Raw genomic sequence first — 15,922 nt, 5'->3', positions numbered from 1 at the left:
GTTCAGGAGCAAGTCAGGAACGATGGCAGCTGGGTGCACAGCTAGGCACAGGCATCCCTGAAACTTTGCTCAGGCAAGGACTGAAGCGAGGGCCTGAGCTGGGGGCTGTTTTCCTAGACTTCCTATGTTTGTGCCATAACAAATGTAGTTCTTATTAAATTGTTGAAGAATACAGGATTTTCCTACTATGATTGCTGCTGTTCCATTTTATTATTGATTTCTAAGGATATATATATATACATGTGTGTATATATATACACGTGTATATACATGTATATATATATATACATGTATATATATATATATATGTAAGTAAAATAATATGTCTGAAAGTTTGAAAACCTAATTCAAATTATACATTCTTTTTCTTTAAACAGATGTTCAGAACAGCTTTGGTGAAAATGTTTGAAGCAAGAGACTTGGACTGTGTCTTCATAGAAACAAATATGAGTATGAAGAAACGATATCACATGGTGTACGAATGCATTCCTCTTCCAAGAGAAGTAGGAGATACGGCTCCAATCTACTTTAAGGTATATGAAAATTTTATTTCTTAGGTCATTTGAATGTGTTTATCATAATTCATCTATTTTTGAAAAACTATTTTTGATATACAAGTATATCAAAAAGATGGATTTATTATTGATGAAGAAATATTCCTTGATCTTAAAACAAATCCTGTGAGGTGATTCTGTTTTTCAAGTAGTCAGTGGAAGAGCTGTATGTCACGCTTGCCTCAAGTCTGACTGCACTGACTAGTTCTGGAAACAGATGAGAGATTCATAGTTTGTTGAAGAGCTGTAAGGATTGCAATACTCTTCGCTTAAGTCCTTTAGTATAAATTTGAAAAACCATGCATGTACCTTGGGACATATAAAATAAGAAAATAATAATCTACTGATCTAACAAATATCATTATATCATCTTCATTTTATTTCAGTAGGCCAAATTTTCATGTGTCCTAGGTTTCTGTTGAGCATTAGGTAGCATGATAAATATTTCTCCTATAGGTTTTCTGGTCTCTTTCAACTAACCCTGTAAGGAAAATGTCATTGATGCTTCTACAAGGCCTTTTGACTTTCAGAAACTGGATTGTGATTTACCTTTATTCAATTTAGTATCTGAAAAAACTTTTATAAGGGTAAATATAGCTGGGTGCACACACACATTAATATTTATAAGTAAATTATTTTATTTGTTCTTTGAAAAATTATTTGTGTTTTCTGGAAATAAGTAATGTGATTGTTTTTTGATGAAGTGGAACAGTTAGTGTGACAAATAGCAATGCAGTAACTTTTACCACGTTTGAAATCATTGGTTATGCTTTAAGTGCTAGTAAAACTTGTGTTTTCTCGGAATACAAAGAGAAAGATGTAAGTACAAGCTTATACCATTAAAATATACAGTAAATGAAAATTAAAAGGTACCTATGCTATACCCACTTCTATACTATGGAAGATACGGAGGCAGCTTTATAAGTACTTGAGTGCAATCAGGCTTCTGATCTGGATTTTTCTCTTAAAGGAAAGGGAGAAAAAAATGCTAATATAGTGTAATAAAATCACAGTGGGTTTAACATGAGCTTAGTAAAAAGAAAGTGTGACCTTTTAGTCCCTAATAATTTGAAAGTTTCTTGTTAAAGATAATTTGTGTCAGGCAAAAGATAAATTTCAGGAAAAAAAAAGAGGAATAGAATTAAGAGAGTTTAAGGATATTAAACGATACTTCTATCAAGTACGTAAGTTCTTGAAATCAGGAAGGTTGCCAAAATTGAAGTTACTTTGTTAGGAAATAATTGGTACTTGCAGTGCAAAGTACTTACAATTCACTTTACTCCATTGAAAAGTTAATACTTTGCTTGCTGTATGAAGGGACTATTCTCACATTTGGATAAAAATGATTTTACAGAAAGCTATAATGGAGTCTGATGAAGAGTGGTCCATGAACAAGAAGTTAATTGATCTTTCTTCAAAAGATATTCGGAAATCTGTAAGTAATGAAATGTATTGAACACTGAATTTCTCAGCAAATTATTTTCGTCTATTTTGGTTATTAACTGTTTCAAAGAGAGAAGAAAGGGAAAACAATTAAATTAGTGGATCAGGAGATGGCATAGTCGTGATGAGAATTAAAGAGTCTGACTGAACTCCTAATTGACATTAAAAAAGATTCCCATTTATTTCAACAACAGATGGACTGAGCTGCAAGCATTGGTTGAGAACAAAGCTGGCATGCTGAGGCCATGCACCAGCATAATTTTCTTGATTAACTTTAAGAATTAGGATAGATCAAAAGGCTTGCAAATTACTGTCCAGAAAAGAATACGGTGTCTCTTTTGCATTGACCTGGAACAGCCTTTTCTGTTGCTAAATTTATGAAGTGAAGATATAAATAGTATTATAAATCTTTATTTTTAAAAGAAAGAAACAGTACCACGTCTGTCTCCTGGATACCAAATGGAAACATCTTTGTATACAAATCTTAAAGGAATAATCCTGAAAATTTTAGGTTCAAAGATTAGTTCATCTTTTTAATAGGAAAGTGAATGCTGTTTGGTGCATAGCTTTTACCATGTATAGTTTACTACTGTGTAGTAATAATACCTAATTTCTGAAACTATCTTTTAGTAAATATAGTGATTTTATGCTAAAACATCCTTGTGAAGGAGAAAGAAGAGGAGGTGAGTTTTAATAGCGGGACATGAAGCCTAATACAACAGTGAGAAATTAAATGCAGAAGAGGTTGGGTGGCTGCACAGTATGAGAGGCTTTATATATTGTGAGGACTCGGCTGGAAAATTCGGCTCTGGTTCTAAGACAGTTATAGAGGAGGAGAGTGTAGGTTAGAGAACTTAACTAAATAAAGTGGTTTAGGGTTTGGGTAGCCTAAGAAAGAAAAGACTGAAAGGGGATGGAATAGGCTACCCAGGGAAGTGGTTGAGTCACCATCCCTGGAGGTCTTTAAAAGGTGTTTAGATGTAGAGCTTAGAGATATGGTTTAGTTGGAGGACTTGTTAGTGTTAAGTCAGAGGTTGGACTAAGTGATCTTTGAGGTCTCTTCCAACCGAGATGATTCTGTGATATGATGGTTTCCTGTATATAGGAGCTTGTTTTAAGGATGATAATGCATAGCTGTTCGCTTTCACTAGCTCTATTAGGTGCAGACAAGAAAGAATTCAGTTGATTTGAAGCAAAGACTTAGGGAAGATGCAGGGTGAATGAAAACAGAAAACAGAACAGGCACAAAAATAGACACGGTTGAGACACCTAATGGGCTAATTGTGTGCAGAAATTGGGACTAGTGTCCAGAGGCAGAACCCTAGTACATGAGCCTAAGCAGCCAACCCTTGCACAGCATCAAACCCTGCTCTGTTTCTTACTCTCCTCCTTGGGCTGGGAAGGGACACAGCTGGGACAGCTGACCTGGCAGCAAGCACTATTCAGCAACAGCTAAAATGCTGGTTTGTTATCAGTGTTTTCCTAGTCACTAGTCCAAAGCACAGCTCCAGATGGGCTGCTCTGAAGAAGAAAATGAACTCCATCCACAAGTAATATAAGGAACGTTGCTTGTCGAAATTGCAGTTATTTGGGTTGTAGCAGAGGAGGTGCTTGTGTTTGAGGCTTTTTAAGTCTTATCTATACAGGAACATCTCCAACAATTAAGAGTGGAAAATAACCGAGCGAATTATGAAATTATCCAATTTGGCAGGTTAATCATGACTTATAGTCACATAGTGGGATTTTCCAGTAACCTATTCTCTGTAGAGGCGTTTTCCTTCCTCCCCCTTCACCCAGAGTATCAATATTTCCTGTGGGTAAATTTTTATTCTTACCATAAATCACCTGATCTTTAATAAATGTAGCTTGCTGGTAACGGTCTTAAAATTTCTACTCGTCCCATATAATGCAGAGCTGTGAAGTCAGGATGACATTTGCTTGGTGTGCATGCTGCTGTCTGGCTCTTCTCTTGTGTCTGTCCCTCACAGTTTCTTACCTGATATTCAAAGGTGTCCTCTGTAGATGTCCTCTGTTCTGCCACCTGGCAAACTGTTACTTCTGGTTTTGGTGTCTTTTTATCAAGTTGACGTGTATTTTCTTTCCCCATACCTGTTGGTTTTACTGTTACTCGGTAGCAGTTTTATACTACACATACGTGTAGTATACAGAAACTACAGAAGTAGTTTTAAATAAAATGTCATACTGCCAACTGTAAAACCACTTTCAAATTCAGGAAGTTGTGGGGAGATGAATTAAATGCCTACAGTCTGTTAAACATCTAAAAATGCATTTTTTTGTGTATAGGTTCCTAAAGGATTGCCATACTTCTCAGTGGACTTTGGCCTTCAAGGAGGATTTGCTCATGTCATTGAAGATCAACACAAGTTCCCTCATTACTTCGGAAAGGTATTGTTGTGTAAAAGATCGATTTACCAACTACACTTTGTTGTGTAAATTTTAAGTAATTAAACCAGTTGCTGCCAGAACAGTCACTTTGATGTACCTTATCACAGTTCATTGCTTATCTCTTCATGGTGAGTCATAATGACTCAGCTTGTGAATAAAGAAATAGCTGATTTCTTCACTGGTTGGTCCTCAGACTTATAGATCCATTTTTCTTTTGAATCAATAGGGACTCTGGAGATTTGACATGTAGTCTGATAGATGGAAAATACTTGCAGCTGTTTAAGAAGGAAAAAAGATTGGTTTTTAATGACAGTGGTGTCCTCATATAGGTACACTGACTCCTGCTTGAATAAAATAGGGCACATACACACACAGGCTCACAGACAGCTCCTGTGGTAATACCTGTGTGGTTAAATTACCCCATGTGGAATAGAGGGTATATGCAGGAAGTGCTGCAATAAAATCTTCCTTTTCTTATTCTGTCACAGTGATCAATTATTAAAAGAGTCAGTAGTGCAAAAATATTAAGAGGGATTGGGGAATGATATAACTTGCTTGAATTAAGATGGGTAGCTTTTTTTCTCAACTTCCCTCTTTTAGTCACAAATGTTCCATCAACAATTTTGCAATGTTAGGACATTTATGCTGTGTGTTGCTGTGTTGTACTTAAAAGAATTTTGCTGAGGCAATCATCTAGGAAACTACATTTGTAATTTGGAATTGGTATATTTTTCAGAATTTCCAGTTTTTATAACTAGCTCTCAGTAAAAAACATTGACAAGTGATTTCATAATTGGGGAAAAAAACTATTATATTTTGTATTAAAATAGCATTAAGTGATACAGTATTTTAGCACTTACCATTATCTATCTTTGTTCTACTTGCAAAGGAAATCATTGGTGGCATGCTGGACCTGGAACCACGGCTCTGGAGAAAAGGAGTGAGGCAGAACTTTGAGGAGCAGAGGAAGAAAGTGTTGCAGTTTGCACAGTGGTGGAAGCCGTATGATTTCACCAAAAAGAAAGAATGAATACGTCCTTGAGGTCAAGGACTACATAAGCCATAAATTATACTAAAGGATATTTCATATGTTAAATAGGACACCAGTATATTATATTTTGCTAGGATGTTTTAAACCCAGGGATATTGTTTAACCGATTGTCTCTTTCTGGTTTGGATAGTTTGTGTATCATGTGAACCTGCAAGCCCAACAAACCAGATCTGCACAGTGTTTCTGTTTTTTCATTTTTTATCTGAGCCAAAATAATAATGTCCCTGTGGCTGTTGGAATTCTTCAAGGTATACCTTTTACTTTTGGCTTTTTATAATACTTGAAACGACAAAAAATTTTATCTTGTAGCATAGGACCAGTAGTTAATTATTGCAGCAACTTTTTATAGAAAACGATGTAAATTTTATGAACATGATTAAAACAAACATATTGTTGCACTGCTTTGAGTCTGTATTCTGTTGGTTGAAGCAATTGCATTGTAAATTGCTTGAAGCCATTGCAATATAAATGTTCAGTTAAGATGTGATAAACCTCCTGTTGGCCCTCTGCACAAGAATTAATGTCATTTTCTGTACGTTCAAAATGAAGTAATATTTTTAAACAGACTTGTTGCACAGAGAATGATGAGATTGTCCATAGTAGGCAGCAAATTTCGGCTTTAATAGTAACAGTTAATTTTGGTGACAATAAAAAAATGAAAAGGAAAAAGAGAGGAGGGGGAAAGAAACATAAGGGGTAAAAAAACAAAGCAAAACAAAACAAAAAAACCCCACACCTCTGATGGCCAGCCAGAAAGAAAATCATCACAGGGACCTCCCTGAATAACTCTTCTCCCTGAGCATCCTCAGGTGGCAGGTGGTCTGCTATTATACTTTCCTGATAAAGAATACATAGTTTTCACTTGTTCCTGCTTACGTAATTGGGGACTGCTTGTCAGTTGCTTAAAGGCCTACTCTTCACTAGGTTTTGTGTTTGTTTTTTCCTGGGTAAAATTTTACAAAAGTGGAGGTGAGGAAAAGGTGAAGGGGGGAAAGGGGAGATTCTCGCATCACTAGCAATCAGTCGCTGTGCATGGGAAAGCTGGAGCAGCAGTCTCAGGCTGCAGACCAGTGGAACAGCACAGAAACAGAAGGACAAAGATGAAGATGATGCCACAGCGTCCTCTGCATGGGTAGAAGAAATCAACTTGCAAATGAAAGACTGAGTGTTGCATGGAAAAGCCCCAGAAAGGCAAGTGGAAGAACGTTAGCACAGCAGAGGCTAAAGCAGCGTGCAGGTGTCCCAACCTGCTGCCGCTCTTTTCCTGTTTAACTACTTGTCTGTAGAGCTCGGATTAAGAAACAGATCACTAAATATTGCAGGGATGAAAGATTGTTCACTTCTAGTCCCTTGGTGGTCTTTTGCAACTTTTCTGAAGAACTAATACTTTTTTATTGTCGTACCCCAAAGCTTTTTTTTTTTTTTTTTTTCATTTTGCCCTGCAAGTCTGGTAGAGGTAGAAAGCTACTACATTGTAAATTATTTTCTGTAAAATCTTTGTAAATTTGTGTTACTATAAGAGAAATAGCTTAAAAATAAGTTGTCTTGATTATTTTAGTGATTTATTCTGAGATTTATTATTTTTTTTGAACTAGCAAGCCAGGATGAAAGAACCATGTCGACTGTTCTCCGGTCAGTTTTGATCTTCCTTAGGCTACTGGAGCAAATAGGATGTGAAATAGTAGCTGCTAGAAGTTGCTTACAATGTGGTAAAGCTGAAGCAAATTTAGGTAAAGCACAGTCTTTGGTGTATGAAGCATGACTAAAAATTGTTTTCTCTGAAAGCACATGTTGCCTCTGGTCTCATCTGCTCCACGGAGGATAGCCATGAAGCAACAGAGGTGATTGTATTTTAAGGTTGTAGAAAAGTCTATCAAATGCTGTGTTTGACATGCAATTTTTCTAAATAGCGTCACTTCTGCTTGAAAATCTGCCTTCCTCGAGGGAAGCTGTATGGTTTGCACAAAGGATATCTAACTCATACATAGAAACATCTTCCTCTCTGACTCATCATCTGTGCATATTTTATTATTCTGTTTTCAGCAGTGCTTCTAATCTTCTTGTGACCAGAAAGGACTTTGAAATATGTGAGTAAGGGTAACTATCTTAATGTAGTAATGCTGGAAGATGCATGTCTTAGTCTGTTAGAAGTCCTGAGAATGGGAGATTGCTTACCACATGCACCAATAGTATCTGGTTGAAATTGGTCACAGACCAGGCACAGACAGCTTCAGGATAGGCTGTTCCTTTTCATAAATACCTCTGAAATATTCATGAGGTTGTGAGAGTGAGCACAGCTTGTTAAGACGTTTATTTGGAAGGAACGGGACACTTAGACTTTGGTCCTTACTCCTAAAAATATTAAAATATTTTAAGTAGACTCTGTTCTGAAGAATACCCAGTAACTGGATTGTCTGGGGATGCTGAGGTGGAAAATGTAAGTTTTTTGAGAACAAGGATCTGAATCTGGATTTCTTAACATTGCTATAAAAGTGTGTCTCTGTGCTTATTGGTGTAACCAGGGAGAAAAAGGGACTTCTCTCACCACGTGAATCTATATGTATATCCTAACAGGTGTTGGAACATATTTGTGTCTATCCCTGTAAGAGAGGAAGATTCTCCTACAATATGCTGTGTGCTCCTGCTTTTCTGCTCAGTGCCTGGCCTAAAATGCAACGTTTCCCTGCTACCGTGTCACTTTGACTTGTGTGAAGGGAGAGAGAGAGGGAGAGGGCACAAGAGATCATTTCCCTGAATTTGTATTTCCTTGCTGTGCTAAAGGCATAGCATCCTCTCACCAGCATTTCAGGTTTTCCATCAGTTCGGGGAAGGAGTGCTGCACCAGCACAGCACTGTTGCTACAGCTTGCTCGTGCCCTAGGTGAGATCTGAGCAGGAGCTTGGGCTCCAGAGATTTTGTTCAGGTACGTTTGCTGCTAAGCTTCCTACAGAGAACCAGCACGGGTGATACAGTCCAGGGGATCATCTGCCTCTGACCTCAGTGCCTTGTCTTGGGGAAAACGAGCTGACAGGCTCCTGAGGGATGTTCTCTCCATCTCTTTTTCTCAACCTGAATATTCCCTGGGCCCACGTGGTTGCTGTAGAAGGCTGCCTGAAGCGTGAGGCAGTTGGCTGCTTACTAAGAGCCCATGTTTTGAGGTTATTACTTATGCTCAAGTTGTTGAAGGAAAGCACTGTGAATTTGTACACCACTATTAACTACAAAATGGAGCTCAAAAGCTACCTCAGTATCATCATCCTTCTCCATAACCACAGTGGGTGATAGCAAGGTGACTGCCTGAGGTCATCTGCTGAAGGCGTAGTTAAACTGGGCTAAAATGGAAAGCAAGGCTTTCTGCCAAGTACTGGTATTCTTCCAGGTAGGTGGAATCCATATTCCACTTGTTTTTCCCCTTCTTTTCTTGGGTTTTCCACCAGGGTAAGACCACAAGATGCTGTCTTCTGTGCAGTTTTGGTCTAAAGCAGCACTGGTGGACCGCAGCTTTGCTCTTGTTAGAACACCTGAAAGAATATAATGTGGATTTTTATTGCTTTGCAAGAAAGTGAATATAGCAGCATTCAATCTCAGGTCTGGTTAGACTGATTTTTATTTTTTTTCATTTTGTTCATGAATCCAAAGAATGAATTAGTCCCAGGGTCATAATCAAATGAGATTTACTGGGTTTTTGCATACTGAGCTCAACCAACTTGTTTTAAATTTCATATAAGTTCTGACTGGAAATTAAAATGTTAAAATAAATGGTAACTCTCATAGCAAGAAATCACAAATCTTTGAAAGAAGCAGCAATTTGACGTGACCCTTAGGGATTCTCTTTGGTCGAAATTTCTTCAGTATTTCCTGTCTTCTGCATCTGTATTTTTGTTGTTAAAGCATGTTTTCTCTCTCTAATTCCAGCTGGAACCACATAGGCTGCTGTACTCTGCTTTTAAGCATAGCTGTGTTGGAAGCAAGACCCTTAATGTCCTATCTAAAAGTGCCCTTCATTTATTTACTCGTTAACCCTTACAAATCAAGACAGCCTAATCCAGCACAGAGGAGCAGACTTTACAAATCCAACTAACATCATAGTTCTCATGGGCGTATTGATAGAGTTGTGCAGAAACAATACTTTTCTAGTTTACGTATTTTGTTCTGTAGTTAAAGTGAGGAGGAAGGATAATATGTTTCTGTTCAAGAAAATCATGCTGCTACACCTTTACAGGGAAACCAGTGTAAATTTAACCTCTCAAATTAAGAACCACTGCAAGTTAGTTCTAAGAGAACATTTAAGCTTTCATTGGGTCCCACACTTGAAAGGAAATACAACAGCCCCAGAATTGACCTAGGAAATCTTTGGAAAATAGTTATCTGTGATTGTAGACATTCATGAATTTGTTGTTTTAAGCATTGTATCTTGCTAAGATGGTCAGTCCTGCACCACTGCCCACCTGTGCCTTTGTTCTGATGCTTACAGTAACGGGTCGGTAAAGTAGTAGAGTTACATTTCGGAAGGACTGCATAACTGCAGGGCATCTTTAACTACAAGCATCTCTGCCCTCCCTGGTGTCCTGCCTCCTAGGTGTGACCTGAGCACTGCACACAGAGAGCTCAGAGGCACATCACGTAACACAAAACGAGGGTGTTGGTTTCATGAGAGAAAGCACAGCCCAAACTCCTCCAGTGTGGGTAAGTTCATTTGCAATGCCCAAGCTGCATGTGCCTTTGTATGAGTGGTTGAGACTCGTGGCCTGAAATGGCTCTCATGAACCAGCTTTACGTTCTTAGAACTGAAAATACATCGATTCATTATTTTTCAATTTAAAACTCTTATGAAAGTATCTTAGAGCATGTACACAGTAAAATAGGAATTCAGAAAAGAACTCACAATATTAGCCATTTAGATTAAAGTTGAAGGCATCCTCCACAGACCAGTGTCTTTGGGGTCAATATTTTTATTCAAGATTTTTTGATTTGTGTTGTTTGGTCACTGATGCTCAACCACTGACCACCAGTCGATCTAGAATGATAAAGTTATACTTTGTACTGTCTTGAGATAGGACAACATGACTTCTCAAAGGCCCTCCCAGATCTTTCCTTGTTGATTTTAAGATTACCTTCTTCAATATTGGTATTGGATTTTAAAATGGCTCAGAACAACACTTGCAGGACAAGACATGAACACGTAACAAAGCTGGCATGTTAAGTGTTGCATTAATGCAGTTATCACTGTATGCCTTCTCCGTTGCTGTTGTCATAGGTTTACAAGATTTCATTCAGGGATGCCAACTGATTTCTCATGTCTAGGTGCCTGTCATAGCTAGACCCAGGCCCATGCTTTGTAGCTGTTGGAGACCATTATAACGCCTCCATTTCTTTCAGAGTTCTCCCCTTTAGTGCAGAACAGCTCTTTGAATCTGTGACCCCAGCAGCAGGTCCAAGTTCTCACAACAACTTCCCCGTGAGGTGGAAGAAGGCAACAGTCAGTAATAGTGGCTATGATAGCATCTCTGACTGGAACTATATAGGCTGAGTTTAGAATGAACGTGAACAAATTCAACCAGAAATGGTGACTGTTTTCTTTTTTCCCTTTCTCTTCTCTCTTGGCTGCTATTAGATGAAGTAGGATTTCATTTTTGTATTCAAGCCAATCTTCAATTGATTATATTGATTTAGTGATACTTGGTAAGGCTTAGTAATATTTGCCAGCACTGGCAAGTCCTGCCAGTGAGCCACTAAGGTTTCCCAGTCTGCACAAACACACCGCATTTTTGCCTGAATCAACCTCTCCCATGGGTGGTGAAGAGGGTTTGCTACTATTGCATAATAACGAAGGTACAAAAAGAGACATGCTTATGGTTTGTCCAAGTAGCACCAGCACTTTGGTTAATCTGGTTAAAGTGTTTTCTGAGTGGTATAATGCTTATCACCTGTATCTGACTTCCACTTAGTTAAGTAGATTGGCCTATCCAGATCCTGGGGAGTCCCTGAAGACCTCTACCTTTTCCTTTCCTGACAGGTGGTTTTTTTGGAGATGGCATCTGTTTATTGGAGATGGGGTGCGGTTCCGATTCTCACCAAGCTCTGGAGAGCTTCTTGCATTATGCAAGAAGACAGGTACTGGGGACTAATCTAAATGTGATCGCTCCCAACTCCTCAGGGAGCATGTTCCACATCTGGATCAGCATTAATGATATTTACTAACGAAACCCTAGCATGGTGACATAGCAGCTAATTATTTTTTTTTTTTGTGCTATGTTCCTACTTGTTTAATGACAGACAGCAGGACCTTTTAAAACTGCAGGTCTGACAACTTTGCATTAAATCTGTTATTTCAGTTTAGTCTTTAATAGCATGTCTAAACCCCAGCCTGAATCCCCAAATATAATCACATTACAGACCGATTATTTTGCTTGCTGAGTCACTTTGTCAGTTTGACAGCACGCCTGACAGAAAAATTTGATTCCTTTTAATTCTTTGATTAAAGAATTTAATTAATACAGAATTTTATTTTGTTTAGAGTTATTAAAGTCTGTCTCCCACTGACAGCCACTAGCATGGTTCATTCTTTCTCCAGTCCATTGAAACTGGATAGGTTTCCTTTGTGGTAAATGTAATAAGCCATCACACTTCTGGGCAAAATAATTCTTACTGCCATGCTGGGCTGCAGATGCCTGGTCTCCTTGTGCTTGAAGATCTACTCCCAGTTCATTGCTTAAAGGCCAGAAGATGACTGCATTGATCTGTAACAGCCATGAATGGCCAATGCAGTCATAAAGAGGGGCTTGATCCCCTTGAAGGCTGTCTTCCTGATGGATGTTTTTGGAAGAGGGGCTCCAAAGGTGTGGAGACAGAGCTTGGAGATGGGAAATGAACTTTTAGAATTGAACAAGGTCCTCTTGAAGTAGCAAATATTCAACACAGTATTTGAACTTCTGGGTACTTAGAAGAATTGCATATATACAGCATCTAGTGAAAAGTTAGAGCTGTTAACAGAAAAATACCGTCATGGCTAATGACTTCTGTCATTAGAATAGGAAATGAATTGTATTAGCATTAGTATTTTGAAACTGTTTTTCAAACACAACAAATACATTATAAATTAGAATTTATTAATATTGTATTGCCACGGGTATCCTTGCAGACCAACTCAGCTGTTGTGCTGGCTGTTACGTAGTCACATAACCAGGCCAGCCATGTCATAAAGAGGTTAAGCTCTGGCTAAAAAACTCAGAGCAGAGAAGTCAAACTTTGCACTCCCATTTTGCTAATGAGCAATGACCCACAGAAAGATGAGAGCTTGTGTGAATTGCCACTTGACACAGTGCAGTCCCTCCTGCACAGAGGAGGTCAGCACAGGGCAACATTTAATTGGAAAGATGATAATCCACTTCTAATTTATGGAAATGAAAAATAATCATGAGATCTATGCATGGACATAGAAGGAATGTGTAGGGACAAAATCAGAGGATTTAAGATGCAACGCTGACCTCATGACTTGTAAGGTCGTAAAAGATAAGGAAAGAGTTTTCTACGTGCACGCTAAGAAGAAGGCAATGGGAGCATGGGATCATTGCTGAGTTAGGGAGAACAATTAATCAATGGTGCAAAGGATGGATGAAGTAAATTTTGCTTTTAACTTTAAAAAAAAAAAAAAAGATTAGTTTTGACCAGATGCATAATACAATTAAGTTTACCAAGTAGATAATAGTCAAGTCAAGAGTAAGGAAAGAAGAGGTTGAACAAAATGTTAAACAACTTATATGCATGCCAATCTCTGAAAAATCGGCAATAAACTATCTGGATGGTTTGGAGTACTTTGGGGGATGTAAAAATACTGTTACAGTAGACTATTAAATATTTACAAAGAGACTATAAATTACAGTATAATGTTAAAGTGTGCATACAATTACCTACAATTATGTCCCATAGCTTTGTTCCTCTTGTGAAAGACCTGCTTTAAAAAAGAAATTAAGGAAGGTTTCAAAAAGAATTGAATTTTTGAAGTTCTTTTCATGGGAGTCTTCACATTCCTTCAAGCCAAAGGAAGACCTTACCTTTCACTCCAAGCAAAGCTTGTAATATTTCTACTATTTTTTTTAATTATTATTTTTTTTTAATTCTGCAGGCCCGTTAAAGTTCATCTGTGAAAAAGTTCTTTCAGATGGAGCTTTACAGCCCAAGAAAGAGAGTATGAAAATCACTTTCCTCTTGACGATTTGTGCAGCAGAAAGGTTGTTTGGAAGTGCACATCTTTTTCTACCGGGCTATTCTGCACCCTCTTGTGGCCATCAGGCTCCTTTTCCAGTCCCAAATCCCCTGAAGTAGGTAAACACATCACGGCTAGAAGCAACATGTTTCGATCCCAAAAGGCACCCGTGTGCCCTTTCCCTACAATCAAAGAACACACATCCATTTCAGAAGTGGTATATTCAAAAAAACTATAACTTTTTATTAAAACTTTCTTTTGTCCTTCAACAGTCCTCTACCACTGCTGGAATGAAAACCAATCTTGTCTGTAGAGTTTGTGTTTAAGAGCTACTGTAACCAGACAGGACTCCTACAGTACTTTCTCAGCACCACAGGAAAATGCCCCTTGGGAATGAGACAAGCTGTGGTTACACGTATATTTATGCATCGTCTGGGCTAACTCATGAAAAGAAGCAGTCCCTCCCCACAGTCCTTGTTCTCCTACCCCCAATGAAAAGAACATGGGAAGAGCAGCTCACATTTTTATGTCTTTCCCCTTAAGTTAGGCCTATTTTTTATATGATAATTGTGTTCTGCTGAGCTCCATTTCTCACATCCTTCTTACACAAACAGTGCTGCTATTCCATAGGTTATGTCCATAGCCTCTTTGTTTGACTGACTCAGTCCTCCTGTTGAGGAGGCTTTTAGAAACCATTTAGTTTAACAACATCATCTAGACGTTTTTTATCTTCCTGATACAGGTCTCTGTCCAGGGATAGGTGAAATCCTCTCGCTTCATACCACTGTGGTTGCACAGAGAATGCTGACAGAGTTTTCCATCGGGTCATCAGGTACCGGCAGGCATTCAGGTGCAGAGCTCGATCCTCCACTCCTGTCCTGAACACAGCCAAGAAGAGGCCGTGCAGGCGTGGAGCTCCGGATGCTTTAGCTGACAGCAGGCCCCTTAATTCAGATATGAAATATATCATTGAAGGATCTAGTGTTCCTTGTGGTTGGTATTTCTGGAGGCACTGCAAGAACCACAACAAAAATAAACTCTTGCAGAAGATGTTTTTAGTATACCAATTTCAGCAGTTTAATACCATGTAAAAATACAGCAGGAAATAGATTATTATTATTGTTATTTTAAATAATAACATGCAGCTGTAGAAACCAGGAGTTTGGTTGTACATCACAATTGCCTACGTTTTTAAAAAACTAAACTCTCTTCTTTTTAACTTTTGGTCAAAGAGATGAGAAGAACCTCTGGTTCTGGGCTGAGGAGCCCAGGATGTGGCCTCTGTCTTCACTTGTGATTACAACTGTATCAGAAGAATGAAGGTTTATGTATAATTAGGTTTATTTTTTGTATTATTTTTTTAAAGAACTTTATTCTGGTAGAACTGTTCAGGCATTTGGAAATGATACACAGTGATGTTTGTAGTGGGTTTACGTGGCAAGGTTTTGGTAGCAGGGAGCCATAGGGGTGGTTTCTGTGAGAAAGATCTAGAAGCTGCCCCATGTTTGGGAAGGGCCCCATTGTTTTCCAGATCCGAGCCAATAAGCGATGTTGTTTTGCACCTCTGTGAGAGCATATTTAAGACAGGGAAAAAACGCTGCGCCACACAGCAGCCGGGAGAGTCAAGGGAGTGAGAGAACAGCCTTGCACATGTCAAGGTCAGTGTAGAGGGAGGGGGAGAGGTGCTCCAGGCGCCGGAGCAGAAGTCCCCTGCGGCCTGTGGTGAGGACCATGGTGAAGCAGGATGTCCCCCTGCAGCCCATGGAGTACCACGGTGGAGCAGGGTTCCACGCTGCAGCCCGTGGAGGAGACCACGGTGGAGCAGGTGGCCCTGCACCGACGGAGGCTGCCGCCTGTGGAAGACCCCTGCCGGAGCAGATTCCGGGCCGGACCTGTAGCCCGTGGAGAGGAGACCACGCAGGAGCAGGTGACCTGGCAGGAGCTGCTGCCCGTAGGGGAGCCAGGTTGGAGCAGTTTTCTCCTGAGGGATGGACCCCGTGGTACGGACCCATATCTGGAGCAGTTCTGGAAGAGCTGCTGCCTGTGGGAAGCCCACGCCGGATCAGTTCATCAAGGACTGCATCCCGTGGGTGGGACCCCACAGCACAGGGGACGAGAGTGACCAAGAAGGAGCGGCAGAGAAGAAGTGCTGTAGACTGACCATAACCCCCATTCCCCGTTCCCCTGCGCCGCTCGGGGGGAGGAGGTGGAAGAGGGTGGATGGGGGGGAAGGTGCTTTTGGTTTGCTTTTTCCTTTGTTTT

General features: G+C 39.4%; 1 protein-coding gene and 1 long non-coding RNA gene across 3 annotated transcripts in view; both read left to right on the top strand.

The window, feature by feature from the left end:
* CWF19L2 (CWF19 like cell cycle control factor 2) overlaps positions 1 to 5,849 on the top strand; it is a 67,827-nt gene extending 61,978 nt beyond the window's left edge. For both annotated transcript variants that reach the window (XM_082784007.1, XM_082784008.1), the window contains exons 15-18: positions 378 to 533; positions 1,909 to 1,989; positions 4,302 to 4,403; positions 5,293 to 5,849. In XM_082784007.1, the coding sequence (XP_082640133.1) occupies positions 378 to 533; positions 1,909 to 1,989; positions 4,302 to 4,403; positions 5,293 to 5,433 (480 nt within the window). In that variant the 3' untranslated portion in view covers positions 5,434 to 5,849. The remainder of the gene's footprint in view (positions 1 to 377; positions 534 to 1,908; positions 1,990 to 4,301; positions 4,404 to 5,292) is intronic.
* Positions 5,850 to 10,846: 4,997 nt separating this feature from the next.
* LOC309879405 lies at positions 10,847 to 15,494 on the top strand. The gene is made up of 3 exons (XR_014317738.1): positions 10,847 to 11,568; positions 13,580 to 13,775; positions 14,403 to 15,494. It is a non-coding gene; the product is annotated as an uncharacterized lncRNA (long non-coding RNA).
* Positions 15,495 to 15,922: the final 428 nt, after the last annotated feature.

The sequence above is a fragment of the Aythya marila genome (assembly GCF_965140915.1).
Source record: "Aythya marila genome assembly, chromosome: 1".
Classification (NCBI taxonomy): domain Eukaryota; kingdom Metazoa; phylum Chordata; class Aves; order Anseriformes; family Anatidae; genus Aythya; species Aythya marila.
The sequence above is the reverse complement of the archived record's forward strand: the minus strand, read 5'-3'. Positions and strand labels throughout refer to the sequence as shown.